The sequence below is a fragment of the Neoarius graeffei genome, chromosome 24 (assembly GCF_027579695.1).
Source record: "Neoarius graeffei isolate fNeoGra1 chromosome 24, fNeoGra1.pri, whole genome shotgun sequence".
Taxonomy (NCBI): domain Eukaryota; kingdom Metazoa; phylum Chordata; class Actinopteri; order Siluriformes; family Ariidae; genus Neoarius; species Neoarius graeffei.
This window is the reverse complement of record NC_083592.1, coordinates 34,230,714-34,255,046: the sequence shown is the minus strand read 5'-3', so window position 1 is coordinate 34,255,046 and position 24,333 is coordinate 34,230,714. Positions and strand designations below refer to the sequence as shown.

Below are 24,333 nucleotides of genomic sequence, written 5' to 3'. Positions count from 1 at the left end.
GTTACTCTTAAAACTGCTTGTGTGTTTTATATAAACCTCAGGTTGACAAAAAGCAAATAGAAAGTACAGAGAGTCATTTGCGGCACAGAAAAGAAGAGGTCTCAGGAGAAATAGTTAAAATTAGGTTCCATCATTCCTACGGCCTGATCTAAAATTCTCCTTCATCACCTTTTTAGGACAAGGAGCAGCCGATGGCAGTGTGTATTCTCACATCAATTTGTTGAAAGTGACACTCTCGGAGTAACTTTCAAGGTGGAGACCTTGCAATTATGAAATTCGTTTCCTTATTTTGCCTTGTTCAGCATGCTTTATCCTGCATTACTGCGTTACAGTTAAGAGTGAATGAATTAAATATACTAATGTTGATATAAAAATAGACAGTGCCACTTACTGAGAAGACAGTAAAAAAGTCACGTTTGTTATCTATCTATCTATCTATCTATCTATCTATCTATCTATCTATCTATCTATCTATCTATCACATATTTATAATGCTTGTTCTAATACAAATGATCATCTGCTGTCCTTTAAACTTTCCACATGAAGACCATATTCTTTGAGAATATTGTTAGTGTGAGCAATTTACACTGTAATAAAATATATTCTGTCCCCTTTTTTGTTTTCGTTTATTTTCTTCCAGATAAAATCTGTGCAAATCACTGGCTAGTGTTTTAATTATTTATCTACAATCACTCTGTTATTACAAAAACTGAAAGCGAAGAAGAGAATCAAGCTTGCATTTCTTTCTAAGTTCACCACTCGCTTCATCATGTGTCGAGATCGAATTCATCTTTTGTTTGGCTCAGTATTTTTTTTTTTTAGCAAATAAGCCTTCTGTATTTTTAATTAACGTTCATGATCTGAGAATATACAGTTGTGACAAATAAGACGGGGGGGAGGGGAGGAGTAAATATAAATATGATTCAAAAGAAAGGGGGAAAACGTTCAAATCGAGACGGTGCTTTTGTAGAAGAGGCTCCCAGGTCGCTGATGCCATTTTAATTAAACTGTTGCTAGGTAACAATGGCACGGCGTTTGCTAAATGGGCTCGCTTTAGTGCAATGAGGAGGAGGGCCCCTGCACGAAGCACGCACATTTTGCGCCCTACAGAAAAGCATCTTTTCTTTACCTTACACAGAGACAGAGCCCCTCGCAGAGAGACATGCTAACACAAAACTCTTTTTCTTTATTTCACTTTTTTATTCTTTCTCAGGACGGCATGCAGAGGCCACATCGTGCCTTTCACCTTCAGCGCTGACTTATGGGGCTGTGGTTCCTGCAGCATGCCGGGATGCTACGCGACACACACGCAGCGCGAGCGGTCTCCAGCAGCAACATGAGCACCGCAGCAAACAGCCAGGCACGGCCGAGCCATGTCAATGAATGCGGAAGTAAATCTCAGAGCTGAGGCCGTGCTTTCAAGCAGCAGTGACTAAGGGTTTATTTCTTCTTCTTAGACACACATTGTGGCAGTAATATATGCGTCGAGAATACATCTCAGGTTCTTTCTAATTCTAATATCCCAAGCTCTGTTCTCCTCAGATAATGCCACAATTTACAGCCGTATATTGTGAGATAAACGATGGTGGCTTTTCATAGCTAATGGGCATTTCCCTTTAACAAATAATAGCTAAGACCTGAAAAAAAAGAAGAAAGAAAGAAAAAACCAAGGGGCTATTTCTCAGCTTGACTTTCCCTCTAACGGACATTTTTAAACAGAACACACTGACACCAATCGAGAAATGGCTCAATTTTCAGATTATGCTTATGCTGATGTATCTTTTAGTAACAATAAAATCCCTCTTTTTTACGAGAAGCAAGAAATCATTCTGGTCATTTTTTGCCTCGTGCAATTTGATTTTGTGAGAAGTCATATATATTTGGTGCAAGAAATGCCACTTAGCTTCTTTCACTTTGATCACACACTCACATGTGTCTTACTAGTCGTGCGAGGACCTGCCACTGGTTATTAGTGCAGCTAATTAGTGCACAAATCTAACTCTAAACTTACTAACCAGAAGAAAATCTTTCTGGTTCATTTTATAGTTAGATTATCTGGTTAGTTTTATATAAAAGATTTATAGTATTTTCTCATAAGGACCAGCCAAATGTCCCTACTAGATCAAAACTGTCAGATATTTCTATCCTTACGAGGACATTTAGTCCCCACTAAGATATAAAAACACGCCCTCACACACAGCAGGACTGCTGGAATCTCAGAGTCCCTCGAGGCTTCCAATTGACTGGCTACTGACCCTTGGTGCCCTTGGACTGCTGGCCAAAGCTTAAACGAAAGACTCGAGGGACACATAAAAGGCCACTGAGGTTTAAATTAGCAAAGCTACACAAGCTAGTACACCACTGACCAAAGATAATTAGGCCCTTATAACACCTTTATGTATGGGGTATGACAGAATTTCTCCCAGAGACATAACTGTAATGATGAGACAAGAATTTTCTATTCAGCTTTTTTTTTTAATTAATGCCTGCTACATCATTGTTTATTTATATATATATATATATATATATATATATATATATATATATATATATATATAATCTCAAACCTACACATCATAGAGAAAGTTATTCTTTTACTTTCTCAACAGCATCTACTTTTTTTTTCCTCTCTCTCACCTAAGATCTGTTTCTGGTTAAATATTGTTTTGATGTGAAAATGAAAATATGAAAAAAAAAATCAAATCATTCATTTGTCACACTGTCAAATGAAAGTATTTGAGTATCAGAGAAAGATTAGCCTTCTTACTGAACCATTTGTATATTTGTGATGAGAAAGGAAAAAAAAGGAAAACAAAATAATAATAATAATAATAATAATAATAATAATAAATGATTGCTTTCTCATTTGTGATCTGCCTGCATAAAGTTTTGATCACAAGGGGGCAGTGTAATCTGTTCAAAATCCTCTTTTCCTGTCTTTTATCAGAGCAGTTCTTCTTATTTTCCACAATTATACATGGCATGAAAAATCCACTGTCCAACTCAATCTAATTAAATGACACATAACACCTCAGCAGTAGACCAATCATTTAGTTAGAGAAACTGTGAGAATATATTCTTAAAAGCACGCTCTGAGCGGTCAATATTTTATCCAGAGTATGTAGAAATGTCATTTGGTAGAAAATATCAAGTGCTGTGGTGGTATCATTTACACAAGCATATAAAGTATAGTGCTAATGATACTAGTATATTTAACAGTTATTAGTTATTCCACGAAATCGAGTCGTACATGAGCTGATAGCCGACGAGGAGCGTAGCACCGAGTAGGCTATAAACCATGTATGACGAGATTGAGTGGAATAACGGTTTTATTCTATCCGCATTCACTGGATTTTGAGAAAGAGGGCATTTTTATTTTTTTCAAATTCGATAAATAAAAACTTTGTACAAAACGTCCAACAAAATCATTTCCGCTAAGGTAGACTTCATAAAAACCGATTGATGGCTGCATGAATTGTGTTTTTTTTTTGCAGAAAGTGCCATCTTGCTGTCATGCCGAGGTATAGAATAGCTTTTGACGTTTATTTAATTCTTCCTTGGACATTTCAGTTATGTAATTGTCAAACTTCTTTGAGCTTTTGAACCAGTCTAAAAAAAAAAAAATCAACAAATTTTAATGCTTAAAGATGAAGAATGTAAACAACCTGGTGAAATGACAGTAGCAAGTTGTGAAAAATGTGATAATTCTTGAAAAAAAAGTTCTTACCATCAAATACTTGAATTCCATATTTTGTTGTATTTTTTGGGGTTTTGTTTTCGAGTAGAGTTTTTATTTCGTCCTCTGTTGGTTCGGCAACACGCTCCGCCATTTTGTTTTTCTCTACTCACGGTATATGAGCTGATAGCCTAGTAGCAGGGTAGCCAACCAGACCACACGATTGCTCATATCCAGTGCATGTGGATATAATAAATAATATACGAGTGAGTCGAAAGAAAGCTTTAAAAGTACGGCAGAAATTAGCAACTGGAAGATACTCGTTAAGTGCTATAAGCACTCGGAGTGAATGAAATGGAGATTATGTAGAAAAACGTTACACTTTTGTGACACCCATCAATAAACCAAGCAATATAATAAAAACAAAAGGTTTTCATTTGACTCACCCTCAGAGATTGCTTTTTTTAATGGCTATATGATCAGTCAAATATAATACAGTCCCCTGATGGAGACACAAGACTGCCAGGCTGATGTTCCTGATAAAACTCAAGTCTACTTCCTGTATTCATTTAATACAAAGACAGCAAGGTGAGGTCAGTCATTATGTCAAAGCCCCAGTATTTATTTCCTCTCTTTCAACAGAAACAGCCCAATCATCAAATCCTCATTATCTACAGGAGACAAAGAATAGGTGATTTAAAAGTGCCGTTTGCTAAACTTTTTTTTGAACACTTCTGTTAAATTGGAGTACTTGGGAACGATGGTCCTGAAAAGGCCACATGGTGGGCTGTGGTGAAGATGGGCGGAGTGAATAGAGCCCTCTCAAAAGAAGAAAAGACCCACTCTGACTGTTTGTTTTGGAATCTGTCTCATTGATCCAAAGACTAAGAGCAAGAAGAGGCCCAATGTTCCAGGTCACATCAACAATAGTACTAAGGCATATCTGAAACAAGTACAGGAATGCTTTTCACTCTGTGGAATCTGGGCTATTCTTTTACCTGTTGCATAGAGTATCGGTAACGGCTTATACAAAATACCACAATATATGCACAAAATTCCTATTGCAAACACTTTACCTTGTTCATCAAGTTTCACAAGCTAATAGGATGTATGCAGAAGAAATAACTTGCTAGGTTGTGTAGCTATTTATCTATCTGGCTATGCAGAATAATTTATAGCCATGTGAGAATGGCGTAAACAGTTATGAACTTTTACATTCATGACGATTCTCCTGTAATTTTTATAGTGGGACATGCCAGGTCCTTAGTAAGGTTCTGTTTCAGCCCTCCTAACTGCCAGGGGTAGCGTGAATTCCAGGATCTTCCAACAAATATACATAGCAAGGCATTTTTAAAAATATATATATTTGCAAAGATATTGTCCTTTATTTTTGTTGGCTAATACACATTGAAATCACATGTACACAACATGGCGATATCAACTTACAGTTAACCTGTCCTCTACAGCTCGGAATATTCTCCTCTCATCCTCTTCTACGTCGGTGGTGTGGTTCTGTATATAGAATACTATGAGCTCCATAGGATCAGTTAGCTTTGTTGGTTTTCCTTATTAGCAATATTAGCCTCCGTTAGATAATCACTTTGTTTCTTATGTTATCCTGAGCATGTACCATATTGTTTTACTCTCTGCTTGGGAGCTGGTACTTTTTTGAGCAATTCTCGCCAGGTTAGTTTCTGGCAGCTTATTGTCTCCTCAGAATATACATGTCACCTGCTCTCAAACTACTACCATGCCAGTGGCTAATGTGCTACTAGCATGATGAAGGTGCTTTTCCCATCATACCATGTGCTTCCAGGCTGACAATGAGCAGTTGAACCACTATGTTCAACTCCAGCCTCAAAAGCATCTGAAGAAGTGTTTGGGTCAGCCTGCTAGCTTGCATGTAGTGCTGGCGGGCTCTTACATAGCCATGACAGCTACTGTAAAGATGGTGGCAGCCCAAGTCAGGCTAGATAGTACTGTGCAACCTGCATTATCAAACATACTGTTCACACAATACCGGTTGTGGCAGAAATCATTATTCCATTGGAAAAATAGTTCATTGATGGATTTAAAGGGGATCTGGACAGGCCTCAGTTCACCTGAGACTATTTAGTATGTTCTGGTTAATATGATATCACAGGCAGGTCAGATTCAGACAGACTGCCATGTATAGTACTGGTAACAACTCGTACTGATGATGGTAGCCACAGTGATGAACCTGGACTTGCTGGAGCTCTGGGCTAAATCTGGACCCCAAATGCTATGGACAGAAATGAGCACTTGTCTCCGTGAAAGGAATCCAAACATTGGCTTGCTGCTGATGTAGGACATATCGAATAAAGCAGTCCAGTTGTGAATGGTGCCCTATTGTGAGATATGATCATCATGGACACCTCCCTTACATGCCGGGGAGTAATGATGGGCAAAGGACCATACCACCATACACCAACCAGCTGGAATTAAGGGTTGGTCCATCTGACCCTCAATGTTTTACTGGTTCTCAGACATTATCATGCATTGGTCTGCTCAGACAAAGCTGTGATGATCAGCTATAATCAACCATTAGGGTAATATGAAGTCAAATGGTTGTCTACACCTTGTACAGAACCTCTTTCAAAATCTCCTCAGGTGGTCCCATCCAAGACTTACTGAGGGCTACCTAGACAAGCCTCACTGAGGGAAACCCATCTGCTGTACAATGATTAATATAGCAGATGCATCCATTGGAATAGTGTCTGTACTTAGAAGTTGTAGCCCAGATCCGGGAAAGGTTTGGAAATGCACAATTGGACTTTGCCATTGGCAAACCAACACACCCAAGTGCAGTTCTCCATGGCAAACCTAGACAATCCAGTGGAACAGGATGCTTTTCCTCTTCCTCTATTAAAACACTTTGACTCCTCTAACACTGGTTCTTCTTATGGTGCACATTATTCAACAACCACAGTAATCCACAGTGTTCTGTAGCCTGGACATGGCTTTCCACCATTGCTTTTGCTAGAGGTTGGAACACCCTGGAGGTTTCCTCCCTGAGCAGTTCTACTGTCTCAAATACACAGCAGGATTTGACAGCCAGATCAGTGTCTGTGGGTATGGCCCTTCAGGATGAATTGCCAACTGCCAAACATTTCAAAAGATTTAGGAGTTATATGCTTCAGTTACAAGCTTACCTTGCATGACTCTGGGGTACACAAGGTTACATCTCCAAACACTGAAAATCAGATAACCTTGAATCTTTTAATGAAGCAGAGCATGTAAATCATTTCTTGCTGTACCAGGTACGCACCCTACAGTACCATTTAGACTGGCTGTGGCCATTCAAGCCTCAGAATAACTGTATATTTACCATTGGGGAAAGACAAAATGGGGCCCTTGTTTCGGCAGAGGCTCACCTACTAGGTGGAGAACGTAATCACCATGGCCTTTAGATAGAAGGCCATGGAACATCAGTTCCTCGTGGTTATTATTTGGAGGTGTGCTGTTTAATGAAGTCCATGCTGCTGCTGCTACTTGGATGCCTCCATGCACCTTCTCCATGGTGTTCAAGATCAGCAATCCCCCTCCCAGTGGTGCGAGTGCCGAGGTCATCTCTGAACATCTTTTTGTGTACTTGCAAGGTGAGTACTGTTCCTCATTACATTGTTGGCATGTGCTGTGCTTTACATCCCCCATGCAGGAGGAGTGAAACAGAACAATAGTTACATACGTAGCTTTGGATAAAAGCCAGGTATCCTTGTTAGTTGAAACGAATGCCCAGAACAGATGCCTTTATGACAGCAGTATTTATTGCAAATTCGATGTGTCACTGCGTGACTATGTTGTAAGGTCTTGGCATAAACCGTAGGTGCTGAAAAAGGCAACTGAACTTGGTTGAAATTCTTGAAGACGTTTCACCTCTCATCCGAAAGGCTTCTTCAGTTCTGTCTGACTAGTGGGGAGTTCCAGGTATTCATCCTCTAGTCCGATGAGAGGTGAAACATCTTCAAGAATTTCAAGCAAGTCTACTTGCCTTTTTTAGCACCTACGGTTTACTATGACCTGGATGACTGAGAACCTTCACAGTCTTGGCATAAAAGCGTGCACAAACACAAAGGGGTATCCAGGTATTTTACACCGTCCCTGATGTGCAGCTGGGGCTCATAAAACACAGTTACATACACTACCGTTCAAAAGTTTGGGGTCACTTTGAAATGTCCTTATTTTTGAAAGAAAAGCACTGTTCTTTTCAATGAAGATCACTTTAAACTAATCAGAAATACACTCTATAGAGATCTTGCAGTCACGTGACCGGAAAGTACACAACCGCCATCTTGTCGGTCAAAAACACAGCTGAATACTGCTGCACTCGTGTACAGAATGGATCAATTTCAACCGACGGACTACACGGCTCATTTTTCTAATGAACAGATAACTAGATATATGTCTAAAATAAACGATCTACAGATTTGTGACCCTTATGGCTTACCAGACGGAGTTTTTCACGACCGGATTTTGAACTGCCAGCGGAATACCCGGACGTGTATAATTACCTCATCAACTTTCCCTCGCTGTTCAGTGGTGAAGCACTGCGTGCTTATAAGTCTCTGGACAGTTATCTCTACAGAAATTCAGGATTTGCCAGCGACTCAGATGTGGCATCTTGTAAACAAGAATCCTCATTGGATGGGTAAGTCACTTAAGTATTGAGTATAGCACTGACCAGCCGATTATAGAATAGAATAAGGTAATTCCAAATCGTCCGTCTTGTTTACCATGGATCTGGCGTTGGAGAGGTAGAGGCTTGGCAGTGGAGATTTGAGTGGCTGTTTTCTGAGCTTAGTCAACAGGCCGGCTCTGCAGCCTCGCTTTTGCTTCCGCTCCCGGCACCGCCTCCTTCGCTTTGCTTCCGATAACAATCCACGGAGACCCCGCTAGTCTCGCTATCTCATCCGGAATGTTTTTTTTTTTCTCGTCCGGAATGTTGTGCATGCGATGGAAATCTCTACAAACCGTCATTTTCTGCTGGAAACTAATGTCCAGTAAGTCCATACGGCTGTAGTGGATATTGAAGTCCGGTACAGACGAACAACACGCAAAAATACACACAAAAAACATAAAAAAAAACGTGCACAGGTAGGGAGAGCTTGTAGCCGCAGCCGTTGTAGTAGAATTGTATATAGTAGGGTTTTCCAGAAGAAAAGGTAGAAGTAAAAGCAGAAGTAGACCCAGAAGTAGAAGGCGGAATATGGCGTTTGACCGACAAGATGGTGTCTGTCACAATCTGGATCGGCTGTGACGTCACATGCAAGTGCTCCATACATTGCTAATGTGGTAAATGACTATTCTAGCTGCAAATGTCTGGTTTTTGGTGCAATATCTCCAGAGGTGTATAGAGGCCCATTTCCAGCAACTCTCACTCCAGTGTTCTAATGGTACAATGTGTTTGCTCATTGCCTCAGAAGGCTAATGGATGATTAGAAAACCCTTGTACAATCATGTTAGCACAGCTGAAAACAGTTGAGCTCTTTAGAGAAGCTATAAAACTGACCTTCCTTTGAGCAGATTGAGTTTCTGGAGCATCACATTTGTGGGGTCGATTAAATGCTCAAAATGGCCAGAAAAATGTCTTGACTATATTTTCTATTCATTTTACAACTTATGGTGGGAAATAAAAGTGTGACTTTTCATGGAAAACACAAAATTGTCTGGGTGACCCCAAACTTTTGAACGGTAGTGTATATACTGTAACTAGTGAACAGAAATGGATGTTGCAATGCAATATGGATGTGTGCGCACGCACGAGCGCAAAAATGAACTGTTAAACACAAAACTGAATTCAGAAAATGTCCAAAATATTTAAATTCAAATCAAGCAAATACACTAGGATAACTAAAATAAGAAAACGAAAACAAAAATGACAGAATTTCCCTCAACATTCATTTATTAAACACAAATTAACAAACAAATAAATAAAACAGTAGAACAGCCATACATAAAACACAATTAAGACAAGGCCATTCTGGCTTGTGGATTTTAAGAAGTGTCCCGGCTTCATCATCACTAGAAGTCAACGGAGAGAGAGAGAGAGAAAGAAAGAAAGAAAAAAAAATAGGAATTTTACAAATGATTTGTGAAATCCAAAAAGCCCAATTAAGAATCCAAGATGAGTTTATTTGGCATTAGGTCTGAAATGATTAAAAGACACATAACTATGGTGAAAAAGAGGTATTTAGTAAACGATATTTATAAAAAAAAAGCGCTTCCTTCTGCTCTTGGTCACTCTTCAACTACTTGTTTGAACTTAAGTGCTAGAAAAGACCAAAAAAAAAAAAAAAAAGTACAAATCTGATAACTCGATAACTTGGCAGAGTCAGTAGTTTCTTGCTTGCAAGTGATAGAGTTTTTAAATGTTCATAAATGATCCACCGACACTGGACATTATGACTGACTGATTAGGTGATTGTGCGAAGTACACTTCAGCCAAAATTCATAATTATTGGAACACTATTACTGTCCCATTCCTCTACTTAATACTGACGCAATGGCATGTTATCCCAGGCAACAGACTGCCTGCTGAATGTTAAAATCACTCCATGTTAAATAAATAACGGATTCGCCAACAGTGCTTAACCAAAACTGTCACTGGTTTGGCCAAGTTGAAATTGTGTAGTTGAACCAGGAAAAATAACGCACAAATGAAAACTCATACATCAAAACCACAGGACTGATACAATTCTTATTGTGCACACTCTCCAAAATGCAAAATGGAGAGAGAGAGAGAGAGAGAGAGAGAGAGAGAGAGAGAGAGGATAAGACTGACTTTTACAACTCATAAAAGAGTTAAAACGTTAATAAAAACAAGACACAATTACAAATCAAAATGATATGTGTATCCTGTATCTGTTCTGCTTGTCTGAGCTGTAGTGCAATCCATGTTTTTATGGACCAAAAATTCATAAAAATCTGCAGAATTCAGCCTCATGCACTGCTCTACCACAGCACACGAGGTACACAAAACGCATCAAACTCTCTCCATATTAACAAACCATGAGGTTTCTTCCCCTATTGCTTGCACATTGCAGAGAACATTTGAGTGTGGATACTTACATTTCAAAGCAGGCCACACGGCTCGATGTCTCAGAATTGACACAAGCAGTTACACTAGCAACAGATTAGAGCTTACACGCATCCTTGGCACCTTAATATAAAGCTAAACGGAAATCAATCCAAATACTAGAGCTGTGACGGCAAATCAATAGGCATGACATGGTAGCGTGTGTGGTGCACTTGCAGGCTCTGTTTGATCACGCTGGACCCTAGATTCAAAGCAAAATGTTTGACCAGTTAAACGAAAGAGAGAGGCAGGAGCAGAGCGGAGGCCAGTGCTTTAGATCATTTCCAAAGATCGCTCCTTTCTTGTTCAAAATGCCCTTTTTAGATTTATGCCTGCAAGCGGCAGGGGTCAGCCGCAGCCTGCAGGCATTGATGTCTTTATTCTAACGCTTGTCTGTTCTCACACACAAGCACACACTCACACATACTGTTAAATTAGCCCAGTCTTTGTACAGTTACACAAACTCAAAACAGGAAGGCCTATTAAGCACCTGCCTGGTAATAAAGATAAAAACAACCCCCACATTTAATTAACATTCTCTCCCCCCCTTCTCTCAGGCGCTATCCACACTCCCAGTGTTGTTATTTGCCATAATACAACACTTGTTAGAGCTGTAGAACACTAAGGGTGTCCACCTTCCCTACAGCAGAGCCAAATTTCAGAGGCAAAAGTGAAAAATGACTTAAAATCACATTTAAAAACCCCGCTTTTTTTTTTTTTTGTTGCATATCCTCCATTTCGAACTCTAAAAATACAGTATCTCAATAAAGCAATCCACAACTCCAAAATTCTCAGTGTTTAAAACAAATAAACAAAAAAAAAGACCCATAAAAATGTATCCATCTGCAGATTCATGGGTGTCCTGCATCGTTAAATCAACACACACACACACACTGCCCAGGAGCCGATCCTCCATTCAGTAATCCCGACATTGCGGATATCAAATCATTATTACTATTATTGTTCACTATGGTTGACTGAATGTGGTTCTAAAAACAGTTTTTCTTTTAAAAAGGACATCAAAGTCCATAAAGGAAGCCCGTAAGAGAGATATGTTTGTGAAAAGAAAAGGATGGAGTTCCTGGGCCTTTGGTTGTACAGTCCTCTCTGCTAGCATTGGCCCTCAGGTGGGCTGTTGCTACGCAGCCGTCAGGTACTGGTGGTAAAAGAGGCCAAAGAGAGACGTGGAGAACAAACAGGCAGCAATCCACCATGTGAGGAAGGAGAGGAGGCCGCGAAAAAGCAAAGGTGTGAAAACGGTCCTCAGTCCTCCCAAAGCCACAGAGAGCTGTGCCACCGTCTGCGGACCCTGAGCTTCTGCTTGTCCTGCTGTGCCCAGGTGAGAGTCCTCAATCTCTTCAGCATAAATACCCCAGGAATGTCCGCCTGATAATCAGGAGGGAAAAAAAAAAAAAAAGATATATGAAAGCTAACAGCTTAGAAGTGGGCAATAAGATACTTGATGCAGTCAAGTCCACAATTATTAACACATTGTAGTCTTCAAAGGAAAACAGGATTTAGGCTCATGTCTTGTTCAGATAAACTACTTCCTGCTGAAGCGCTTATTCGTTTTGCTTTGTTCCCCCCCACTGTAATAGAAGACAAAAGGATTCTACATATGTGCAAACTTATTTATGCACCAAACAAAATTCACAAAAATAGAGTTCCTGGAAATTTCAAACAAAAACTGTTTTTCAGCCCTGCAATATTTGAGTATGGTGAAATAGATCTAATACAGTATTTAGCTTTCCAGTATCAGAATATGACAAAACAAATGGAATACTGTCCCGATATTATATTGTTAGCATATCACTTCTCCGAGATCCATGATATCATTCTACCCAATGGAGAATGAGTGTTGAATACGGTTTACAATACCGCATGATGTCACACGTCGGAGCTGATGCGAATATTCAATTATGCCCCTTTTCCACCAAAGCAGTTCCAGGGCTGGTTCGGGGCCAGTGCTTAGTTTGGAACCAGGTTTTCTGTTTCCACTGACAAAGAACTGGCTCTGGGGCCAGAAAAACCGGTTCCAGGCTAGCACCAACTCTCTGCTGGGCCAGAGGAAAGAACCGCTTACGTCAGCGGGGGGGGCGGAGTTGTTAAGACCAACAACAATAACAAGACCGCGAAAGATCGCCATTTTTAAGCGACGAGAAGCAGCAGCTGTACAAACGCGAAGTCATCCATTATTATTATTGTTGTTGTTGTTGCTGCTGCTGCTTCTGTGTTGTTTTTGCTTCGATATTGGCGCCAAGGTTTATGCAAACGTAGCGACGTAACTGACGTATACAACGACGTAACTGACGTGGCTTCCCTTAGCACCGCGAGCTATGGAAAAGCAAACTGGTTCTCAGCTGGCTCGCAAGTTGAACGAGTTGTGAACCAGCACTGGCCCCGAACCAGCCCTGGAACTGATTTGGTGGAAAAGGGGTATTAGAGAGCTTTCTGCAGCACACGCGCAGAAGCATTTCTTTTTTCGCCGGCGGCGCCTGCAGTAAACTGTTGCAGTGAACTGAAAATACTACAAGATACAAATTACACATAAAACTTCCGTACTAGCAAGCGACTGTGATAATTTTTAAACAAACAAGGCTGCCAGGTTTGCTTTGTTAAATATGGAAGATTTAACGGAATATTTAAATACGGAAGATTGTGCATGTAGTATAATAATAATAATAATAATAATAATAATAATAATAGCTGGCTTTTTTTGTGGTACAACCCCGATTCCAAAAAAGTTGGGACAAAAGTACAAATTGTAAACAAAAACAGAATGCAATGATGTGGAAGTTTCAAAAGTCCATATTTTATTCAGAATAGAACATAGATGACATATCAAATGTTTAAACTGAGAAAATGTATCATTTAAAGAGAAAAATTAGGTGATTTTAAATTTCATGACAACACATCTCAAAAAAGTTGGGACAAGGCCATGTTTACCACTGTGAGACATCCCCTTTTCTCTTTACAACAGTCTGTAAACGTCTGGGGACTGAGGAGACAAGTTGCTCAAGTTTAGGGATAGGAATGTTAACCCATTCTTGTCTAATGTAGGATTCTAGTTGCTCAACTGTCTTAGGTCTTTTTTGTCGTATCTTCCGTTTTATGATGCACCAAATGTTTTCTATGGGTGAAAGATCTGGACTGCAGGCTGGCCAGTTCAGTACCCGGACCCTTCTTCTACGCAGCCATGATGCTGTAATTGATGCAGTATGTGGTTTGGCATTGTCATGTTGGAAAATGCAAGGTCTTCCCTGAAAGAGACGTCATCTGGATGGGAGCATATGTTGCTCTAGAACCTGGATATACCTTTCAGCATTGATGGTGTCTTTCCAGATGTGTAAGCTGCCCATGCCACACGCACTAATGCAACCCCATACCATCAGAGATGCAGGCTTCTGAACTGAGCGCTGATAACAACTTGGGTCGTCCTTCTCCTCTTTAGTCCGAATGACACGGCGTCCCTGATTTCCATAAAGAACTTCAAATTTTGATTCGTCTGACCACAGAACAGTTTTCCACTTTGCCACAGTCCATTTTAAATGAGCCTTGGCCCGGAGAAGACGTCTGTGCTTCTGGATCATGTTTAGATATGGCGGCTTCTTTGAACTATAGAGTTTTAGCTGGCAACGGCGGATGGCACGGTGAATTGTGTTCACAGATAATGTTCTCTGGAAATATTCCTGAGCCCATTTTGTGATTTCCAATACAGAAGCATGCCTGTATGTGATGCAGTGCCGTCTAAGGGCCCGAAGATCACGGGCACCCAGTATGGTTTTCCGGCCTTGACCCTTACGCACAGAGATTCTTCCAGATTCTCTGAATCTTTTGATGATATTATGCACTGTAGATGTGTTCAAACTCTTTGCAATTTTACACTGTTGAACTCCTTTCTGATATTGCTCCACTATTTGTCGGTGCAGAATTAGGGGGATTGGTGATCCTCTTCCCATCTTTACTTCTGAGAGCCGCTGCCACTCCAAGATGCTCTTTTTATACCCAGTCATGTTAATGACCTATTGCCAGTTGACCTAATGAGTTGCAATTTGGTCCTCCAGCTGTTCCTTTTTTGTACCTTTAACTTTTCCAGCCTCTTATTGCCCCGTCCCAACTTTTTTGAGATGTGCTGCTGTCATGAAATTTCAAATGAGCCAATATTTGGCATGAAATTTCAAAATGTCTCACTTTCGACATTTGATATGTTGTCTATGTTCTATTGTGAATACAATATCAGTTTTTGAGATTTGTAAATTATTGCATTCCGTTTTTATTTACAATTTGTACTTTGTCCCAACTTTTTTGGAATCGGGGCTGTATATCAGATATATTCCATTCAGCTAGCATGATACTGAACTCGTCTTTGATTCATTCAATATCATGCTAGCTGAATGGAATATATCCGATATACCACTCAACAAAGTCAAAGTCCTGCCCGCCACCTATCATGGCGCATTTTGGCGGCGCCGATCTCCGTTTCGTAGCCCTCGGCCTCTTGCCTATATTACATAGCTAGGGTTACAGTGGGGGGCTAGTCCTCTGGTAACCACGAGAGTTTGACTCCCCACTCACATCTGTATTGCAGCGTGCCTTGCCAGATGGCAGAAGGCACCATTTTTTTTTTTTTTTAATGATGGCATTGGTACGACCTGACCGTGAGTAGAACTCGCAATTTCCTGATTGAGAGGCGGACACGCTAACCACTAGGCCGCTCGCCGCCAGCCAATATTATTTAAATATACTCTTGTTTAATATTTTTTTTCCTTACGACCTTCTGGTAAATTGAAAAATTAGCTTTTTCTCGTGAGAATTTTTTAAGCATTTATTTCCCCCGAAAATGCAACTTTACCAGAGTTTCTCAGAGCTCACGTATGAGGAAGTGGACAGTCAACTGCTCTGAACCACAATATAAGCAGCAGGTTAAAAAGAAAGATGTAGTGGCTTCATGCATTTCAGAGAAAACATGTGCGAGTCTTCACTCTCCCTTGTTGGTCTTTCAGGTAATAGAGAACGAGCTAGTGATTTGGGAATTAGCAAATGACGAAACTTAGGAGAACACTGGGGTAAAAAGAGGAGAAAAGGTCCACAGCTTGTCCAATTATCTGAGTGGCAACAGTGGATCACTGCGTGTAACATTTAATTTATATTTATTTATAAACTTCGCCGTTAAAAATGACAGGGAGTCCTCAACAGAGCAATAAGCTCCAATACCTGAGGTCCCACAAAATTACAAAATTAAATAAAAAAACTCAACAATAAATAATACTAGTTTGAATTTTTTTTTTTAAAAGTTAAAACGGCCCAGAAGTATACAGACTAATGCCGCTTTTCCACTACCAATGCGGCTGAGTTGGGCTGAGCCGTGCCGTGCTGAGTTGGGCTGAGTGGGGCTGTTGGAGTTGCATTTCGACTACAACCGCGCTGAACCGTGCTGGCTGGAAGTGGGTGGACACATTGGGTGGAGTTAGTGAAAGTGGGTGGACGTCACGTGATGTCGTTAGGCGGCGCAAACAGTGACATCAGTGATCTTTTAAGCGGTAGTCTCACGACCCGGATAGTAAACAATAAACATGGAGGACATGGAGTCGTTAGTGTTGCTGGTCTTGGTGCTGTGGCTTGTTGTCACCGACAACGCGGACAGATACTGGCAAGAGCGTATAGATGAGGCGAGGCGCATAAGGCTTCAGAAATTCTCATAATTCGTAATTCTTCTTCCGGGTTTACGGTGTTTACAGATCCCAGCGTGCTCGCGGGGCGTGTGTGGGCATGTGAGGACACTCCTCCTCACCAATCAGTGCACAGGGGAGTATCTGCTCACGCCCCTAGCCTCACTCAGCTCGGTTTGGCTCGCTTCAGCCCCACTCCAAAACCGTGCGAGTTTTGGGTGCTAAGCAGGGCTGAAGTGAGCTGAGTCGTGCTGCTCTAAGGCAGTCGAAACGCGAGCCGTGTCGGGCTGAAGTGAGCTGAAGCGAGCTGAAAAAGGGTAGTGGAAAAGGGCCATAATAGCAGCACAAGCTGGTGCCGAGGGTGGAGACTGGCTGACATGTATGACGTTTTACCCGCACAGATTTAAAAGTCTGTGGTCTGTCAATAAAGCCTAGTTACATTACTATAAATATGAAAAAAGGTCCTTCTAAAACTGTGAAAGTTATATCATAACATTTGACCACTCTCTAGAAGAGTGCTATTAATTCTGGAGTTGATGACATATTGCGCTGTTGAGGTTATATTATTTTAAAAGCCCCAGCAAACCGATTTTAATAAATGTTCTTATTTAACATGTGCAAAAAATATTTATTTAATGACTAAAAATAAGATCAATCTGTACTTAAATAGATTTTATTACACAATTAAAGAACCATTGAGTGGGTCCTTGCTATAAAAGAACGGACAAAACTTTATACCCTTAGAGAATATTGCAATCTTCATGGTCTATCTATCAAGGTCATCCTACAAAATCCTACCCTGACCAGCACCAGAAGGGGTTTTTCTGCAGCATCTCTTATCTCCTCACCTAATGTCTTTAGCAGCAAAGTTGTATGCAGCAGCATCACCAGCGGTGCCACATACTGAAGAGCTATCACACACAGGTAGTAAAAGACACGAGCGACCTGGCAGGGAGAAAAAAAAAAAAAAAAAGAACATATTTGCAGTGAAAAACAGTTCCTTTGCCCAAATCCACTTCAAAAAACAAGCTACTTCAGGGCAAGAAGGGTTCATCAAACAGACTTGGAGAGGCTGTTCCCTGGGAGTTTAGCTAGAGGGAAGGACTGAAAACTTCCGTATAAATTCTGAGGAAGGCTGCAAGACCAGACCCCACCATACCGTCACAGCCATTTATGAGTTTCGCACATCAAACAGGCTCTTTCCCTTGGCTGGAACTCTCAAGTGCCAGAGGTTTTGATCTTAACTGAAGCTCCACTAAACCCAAATAGCAGGGCCATTTCAGAGGGCAACAAAATGACTCAATCCGTTTTCATTACAACACATTTCCGTCACTGAAGCACGCCACTATATGCTAATGCAGTGATCTTTGGGGATAGAGAAGGTGGGAATCTGGACACATTCATACATCTGTATCCGGTCGAGACGATGATTCATTCATATCTTGCCAGTCAACATGGCCCAGAAGAGTGATTCATCCACTCAGATAGTGTCATGATGACTTTCGATTGGAACAAGCCACTGGAATAGTTTGAACTCAGACAACTGAACTATTTTATACAATTTGATTTAATCTCCAGAGAATAAAATTAAACTCCTTAAAGAACCATGCACAAAGTAAAACTACACACCATTTTCTGCAGCTCGACTGTGCTGATGCGCCCTGCTTCCTTCTTCATCTGCTCGACACCCTTCTGGGCCAGGTTGAGGTAGGCCTGTAGGTGGTGGCGCATCATGGCCAGTCTCAGCGTGCACAGCAGCAGAATGGCCCACAGGCGCAGCGTGTCATATGTCTTCTCTGACATCCTGACAGAAGCAACAGCAGACAGACTGTAAGGGTGTTTCTTAATATATCAGTGAAACAGCTCACAGCAATAACCTCTCATGCCTGTGACAAGAGAAACTGCTACAGACCACCTTGGGGTTATTTAGTTAACATAACCTTGTTTTTCATATGAACCTTTATGCTGCATTATAAAATGCATATGCATGCATGCGTATATATATGGGCCATTCTATAATTACGGGTACAGTTCAAGTGTTGACTCTGTTAGTAATCAACTCTGTTGTCCTTAAACTGGACAATCCAATCCATTAACAGAATTGGGGATAACAGAGTTGACCTTTTCCACCATTTTGTCTCTTAACGCCACATGCTAACCTCAAACTAGCTACCATCAAAGCAGAATTTTATGGATTTTAATCATATTATTGTTCTAAAAAAAAAAAAAGAAAAAAAAGAGATTCATTCCAATATCACGATATCAGATTTGACGAGTAATTAATCCACTGTTGGTGCATCCTCAACATTTTGTCCAAAATTAATGAGAGAAGAAACATAACATACCTCATTGCCTTTCTGAAGTTTCCCGCCAGAGCAAAAATGATATTGCCCGGTGCATGTGTCACACGTATTATTAAAAATCTTTATGGATTTTATGTGGTTTTATAACAGAGTTGACGAGAACATTCGGACAGATTTAAAAAAAAAAAAAAAAAAATTCCTGAAATTTCACATAAATACAGAAAATAGACTTTCTATGCAATTAGTTTTAACAGTTAATAGAATAAGCTCCAAAAAACAGTGGGTGGTAGAAAAGGGCAACTGGACTTGCTTGAAGATTCTTGAAAACGTTTCACCTCTCGTCCAAAAGGCTTCCTCAGTTCTGTCTGACTAATAGGGAGTATCAGATATTTATCCTCTCCTGGCTCAGAATCAGAATTCTGATGACCAGCTCATCTAAGGTGTCACTGAGGCATCATGTTGGTGTGGGTCGCTGGAGGCTGGGTGTGAATGGCGAGTCATTAGGGTGATCAAAGGATTGCCCGTTAGGGTGATCAATGGCAATCTGACTCTCTCTGTCCTCCTGTGAGTCCCCGAAAACAGCTGGGTCCTGGCGTACACCCAGCCGTCTGGGAAGAGTGTCCAAGACCACCTTGTAGATGGTTGACAAATGATGTCTTAGACCCCCACCTCTGTTCAGTGATGGCCGTTCCAGGTTTACAAAAATGGCTTCTTTGACTCCTCGCTCATACCAACGATCCTCTCTGGCTAAAATGCGTACGTCACAATCCCGAAATGAGTGTCCTTCATTGTTAAGATGAATGTAGACAGCCGAGTCCTGGCCTGAGGAGCTGGCTCTCCTGTGTTGGGCCAAGCGCCTGTATAGCGGTTGCTTCGTCTCCCCAATATACGAATTTGTGCAATTCTCACTGCACTGAATTGCATACACTACGTTGTCCTGTTTGTGTCTGGGTATTCTGTCCTTAGGGTGGACCAGTTTCTGCTTCAGGGTGTTATTGGGTCTGAAATGTACTGGAATGTTGTGTTTGTAGAAGATCCTCCTGAGTTTCTCAGATAGACCAGAAATGTAGGGAATGACAATGTTCTTGCGTTTGTTCCTGTTATCATCCTTGTCAGTTATGTTCCTTTTTATGCTCTTTAGGAAAGCCCAGTTGGGATAACCGCAATTCTGAAGTGCTTTCTTGATATGGTTCTGCTCCTTCTCTTTTCCCTCTAATGTTGTAGGAATGTTCTGAGCCCTGTGTTGCAAGGTCCTAATGACCCCCAATTTATGTTCCAGTGGGTGGTGAGAGTCGAAAAGTAGGTACTGGTCTGTGTGTGTGGGTTTCCAGTAGACCTCGATACTAAGGCTTCTGTCTTGTCTAATGTGTACATCACAATCCAAGAAGGCTAGATTATTCCCACTGACATCCTCCCGAGTGAAGTTGATGTTGCTATCCACTGCATTGATGTGTTTCGAGAAAGCTTCCACCTCCTGGATTTTGATTTTAACCCAAGTATCATCCACGTATCTAAACCAATGGCTGGGAGCAACTCCTGCAAAAGTGGTCAAAGCTATATGTTCCACTTCCTCCATGTATAAATTAGCCACAATAGGGGACACTGGTGATCCCATGGCGCATCCATGCTTCTGTCTGTAGAAACTTTCATTAAACTGGAAATAAGTGGTGGTCAGGCAGAGGTCAAGCAGGGTGCAAATCTGATCCGTGGTGAGTTTCGTTCTATCCAGTAAGGAGCTATCCTGAAGGAGTCGTTTTCTTACAGATTCGACTGCTTCTGTGGTGGGAATGCAGGTGAACAGAGAAGTGACATCGTAGGAAACCATGGTTTCATCTGAATCTAGTTTGAGGTCTGCAACTTTAGAAGCAAAATCTTGGGAATTTTTGACATGATATGGTGTATTCCCAACCAGAGGAGCCAAGATTGTGGCTAGGTGTTTAGCAATGTTATATGTGACCGAGTTTATACTGCTGATAATAGGTCTGAGAGGAGCTCCTTCTTTGTGAATCTTGGGGAGTCCGTATATGAGAGGCACGGCTTCCCCAGGGTACAATCTGTAGTAAAGAGCTCGGTTGATGGCTTGGTCCTTTTCTAGTTGTTGCAAGCAGCTAACAACTTTCTTTTTGTAACCACTTGTGGGGTCCCTCCTCAATGTTTCATAAGTGGTTGTATCACTGAGGAGACTGGTCATCCTGGAGTGGTAGTCCGCTGTGTTTAGCACCACTGTGCATCTCCCTTTGTCAGCAGGAAGGATGGTGATGTTCCGGTCTCTTTGAAGCACTGTAAGAGCCCTCCTTTCTTGGCTGGTGAGGTTGGAGGGGGGTGCTTTCGCACTGGATAGAGCAGCTGATATCTTCAGTCTAAGTTGTTCTGACTCCGTGTTGGTCAGGTTGTTGTTCCTGATGGCTGTCTCTGTGGCTGTGATGAGTTCTACTACCGGTATCCGCTCAGGTGAAACTGCAAAGTTAAGACCCTTGGATAAGACATCTCTCTCTGGTTGGGTGAGTACCCTGTTGGATAAGTTCTTCACCCATTTCTCTTCTATGTCCGGTTGTGTAGCCTGGTCAGATTTCTTCCTCCAAGTCAGACCTTCTGTCTTGCCAGAGGAGGTGTCTACATTCATCTTAACAATGAAGGACACTCATTTCGGGATTGTGACGTACGCATTTTAGCCAGAGAGGATCGTTGGTATGAGCGAGGAGTCAAAGAAGCCATTTTTGTAAACCTGGAACGGCCATCACTGAACAGAGGTGGGGGTCTAAGACATCATTTGTCAACCATCTACAAGGTGGTCTTGGACACTCTTCCCAGACGGCTGGGTGTACGCCAGGACCCAGCTGTTTTCGGGGACTCACAGGAGGACAGAGAGAGTCAGATTGCCATTGATCACCCTAACGGGCAATCCTTTGATCACCCTAATGACTCGCCATTCACACCCAGCCTCCAGCGACCCACACCAACATGATGCCTCAGTGACACCTTAGATGAGCTGGTCATCAGAATTCTGATTCTGATTCTGAGCCAGGAGAGGATAAATATCTGATACTCCCTATTAGTCAGACAGAACTGAGGAAGCCTTTTGGACGAGAGGTGAAACGTTTTCAAGAATCTTCAAGCAAGTCCAGTTGCCCTTTTCTACCACCCACAGTTTACTATGACCTGGATGATTGAGAATCTTCACAGACATGTCTCCAAAAAACAGACTGTTAGGCTGAATCACTTTATATTTATTCGAGTTGAGTGTATGAATCAGGAGTCGAAGACGGCCGATAATGTGGGGGGAGGGGTGGGGGTCATTTAGTTAATGTTTTATGGATAAGTTGAGTCTAAAACATACATCAAGCATTGCTATTGGTGAAAATTTGTCATAATTTGCATTATTGTTCAAAACTGATTCAATAAAGATTTCTTTTGTGGAAAATAACAAAAAGGTTTATGTCAGAGACGCGAAATGTACCCCGAATTCTAGAATGACTCACACGGGTGCAAGTTTTCCGGCATGTGCCGGTTTTTTCGGTTCTGAAAAAGTAATTTTTCCAAATCGTGTAAATCCATTGAGAATTTTTTTTTTTTGGGGGGGGGGGGGGGGTATGGGGTGGCCCTCTCACTGTCTCACTCTCAGCGTATTACCGGGTTACCGCGGTACAGTCTCTGCACGAGACAAATCTTTTCATCTAGTCTTCGCCACAAACCTCATCCAATTTATACGCCGCTCACCGATGAGCGGTCCTGACTAGCCCGTTGTTTCACGGTGTTATACGTATGATATGTTTCACGCACGTAGCACGTTGTTCGATCAAATCAACACAGCTATTCCAATGTACATATTGTCAGACCCTCCAGGATTTCGTGATGTTGTGATTTGCAACATCGACGCAAATTCAACCAATCCCCGCGAATTCAGGGCGGTGTTGCAATTATATCCCATCACCGCAACTTTCCCGCAAATTTGACCAATCGTTGGCGTTGTCTTGAGGTGACTTCGACAAACTACCTTCCGCCTTACTTCCGTGCATACGTTCAAGAGAAGCAGCATGTGCGAGTCTCAGGAGAGACTGCCTGCACACAGCATTAGTATTAATAGTTTTTTTTCTTATATGAAGCCTGAGCCAATTATTTTATTAGTTTATAATTATTATTTAAATGTATTCTTCAGGAGAAGCTGCTTGCACACAGTACTAGTATTAATAGTTTTTTTCCTTATATGAAGACTGAGGCATTTCCTTTTAAATTTAGAGTCAGTGTTTATATAGGCTTAAGTTCTCTATGGTGTTGCTGAAAGTGTGTTATGTTTACAGTGAAGAACTGTTGCCCCTTTTCCACCAAAGCAGTTCCAGGGCTGGTTCGGGGCCAGTGCTTAGTTTGGAACCGGGTTTTCTGTTTCCACTGACAAAGAACTGGCTCTGGGGCCAGAAAAACCGGTTCCAGGCTAGCACCAACTCTCTGCTGGGCCAGAGGAAAGAACTGCTTACGTCAGCGGGGGGGGGGGGTTGTTAAGACCAACAACAATAACAAGACCGTGAAAGATCGCCATTTTTAAGCGACGAGAAACAGCAGCTGTACAAACATGAAGTCATCCATTATTATTATTGTTGTTGCTGCTGCTGCTTCTTCCATGTTGTTTTTGCTTCGATATTCGCGCCAAGGTTTATGCAAACGTATCGACATAACTGACGTATACAACGACGGAACTGACGTATACAGCGACGTAACTGACATGGCTTCCCTTAGCACCGCGAGCTATGGAAAAGCAAACTGGTTCTCAGCTGGCTCGCAAGTTGAACGAGTTGTGAACCAGCACCAGCACTGGCCCCGAACCAACCCTGGAACTGATTTGGTGGAAAAGGGGTATGTGCGCACTTTACATTATTTTTTACTTAATACAAGAAATTAATGGATGCCAACATTTTTGCCAAAATGGTATTTTATTTTCCATTGTTTAGGCAGCTTCAGCATCATACTGTGAGATTCTGTTCAAAAATTTTTTTTCTTCCATGAAGCCTGAGCCATTTATTTTATTAGTTTATAATTATTGTTTAATTTAGTCTTCAGGAGAGACTGCCTGCACACAGTACTAGTATTAATAGTGTTTTTTTTCTTACATGAAAGCTGAGGCATTTATATTATATTTTAAGGTAACTTCATGTTGTGCTGTGAGGTTCTCTGCACTTTAACTTTTGAACCAACAGGTGCATTTGGATCAGTAAAGCCTATTTTTCTGCATTTTTGTAGTCCTGGTAATCTTTTATATTGGTAAAGTTGTTTATAGGACCATTTCTCAGTGTCTTTGTATTTTTAATCAATAGTCTTTCAGTAATAACTTAATATTTAACATATCACTCAATTTTAATCACAAAAAGAGAAAATCGCAACAATTTCTCGCAACTTTCACTTCCTCCTGCAATGTATTCGCAACAAAAACCTAAAAAAACACCGCAACTTTCATCACAAATTTTTGGAAAAATCCGCGCAACATCAGACATTTTAGCCCGCAACAATCACAAAAAAGGCCCGTGGAATCCTGGGGGGACTGATATTGTAAAAAAGGTATCACAGCAAAAGCATATTAAAAATGGTTGTTTCAACATT

The 24,333-nt window shown here is 41.2% G+C and overlaps 1 protein-coding gene across 1 annotated transcript in view; it reads right to left on the bottom strand.

The window, feature by feature from the left end:
* Positions 1-9,590: 9,590 nt before the first annotated feature.
* The window catches only part of tmem161b (transmembrane protein 161B), an 81,740-nt gene continuing 66,997 nt past the window's right edge, over positions 9,591-24,333 (bottom strand). The window contains exons 10-12 of the mRNA XM_060907099.1: positions 18,071-18,245; positions 17,290-17,386; positions 9,591-12,158 (exon numbers count right to left, since the gene is read on the bottom strand). Of these exons, the coding sequence (XP_060763082.1) occupies positions 11,911-12,158; positions 17,290-17,386; positions 18,071-18,245 (520 nt within the window). The 3' untranslated portion in view covers positions 9,591-11,910. The remainder of the gene's footprint in view (positions 12,159-17,289; positions 17,387-18,070; positions 18,246-24,333) is intronic.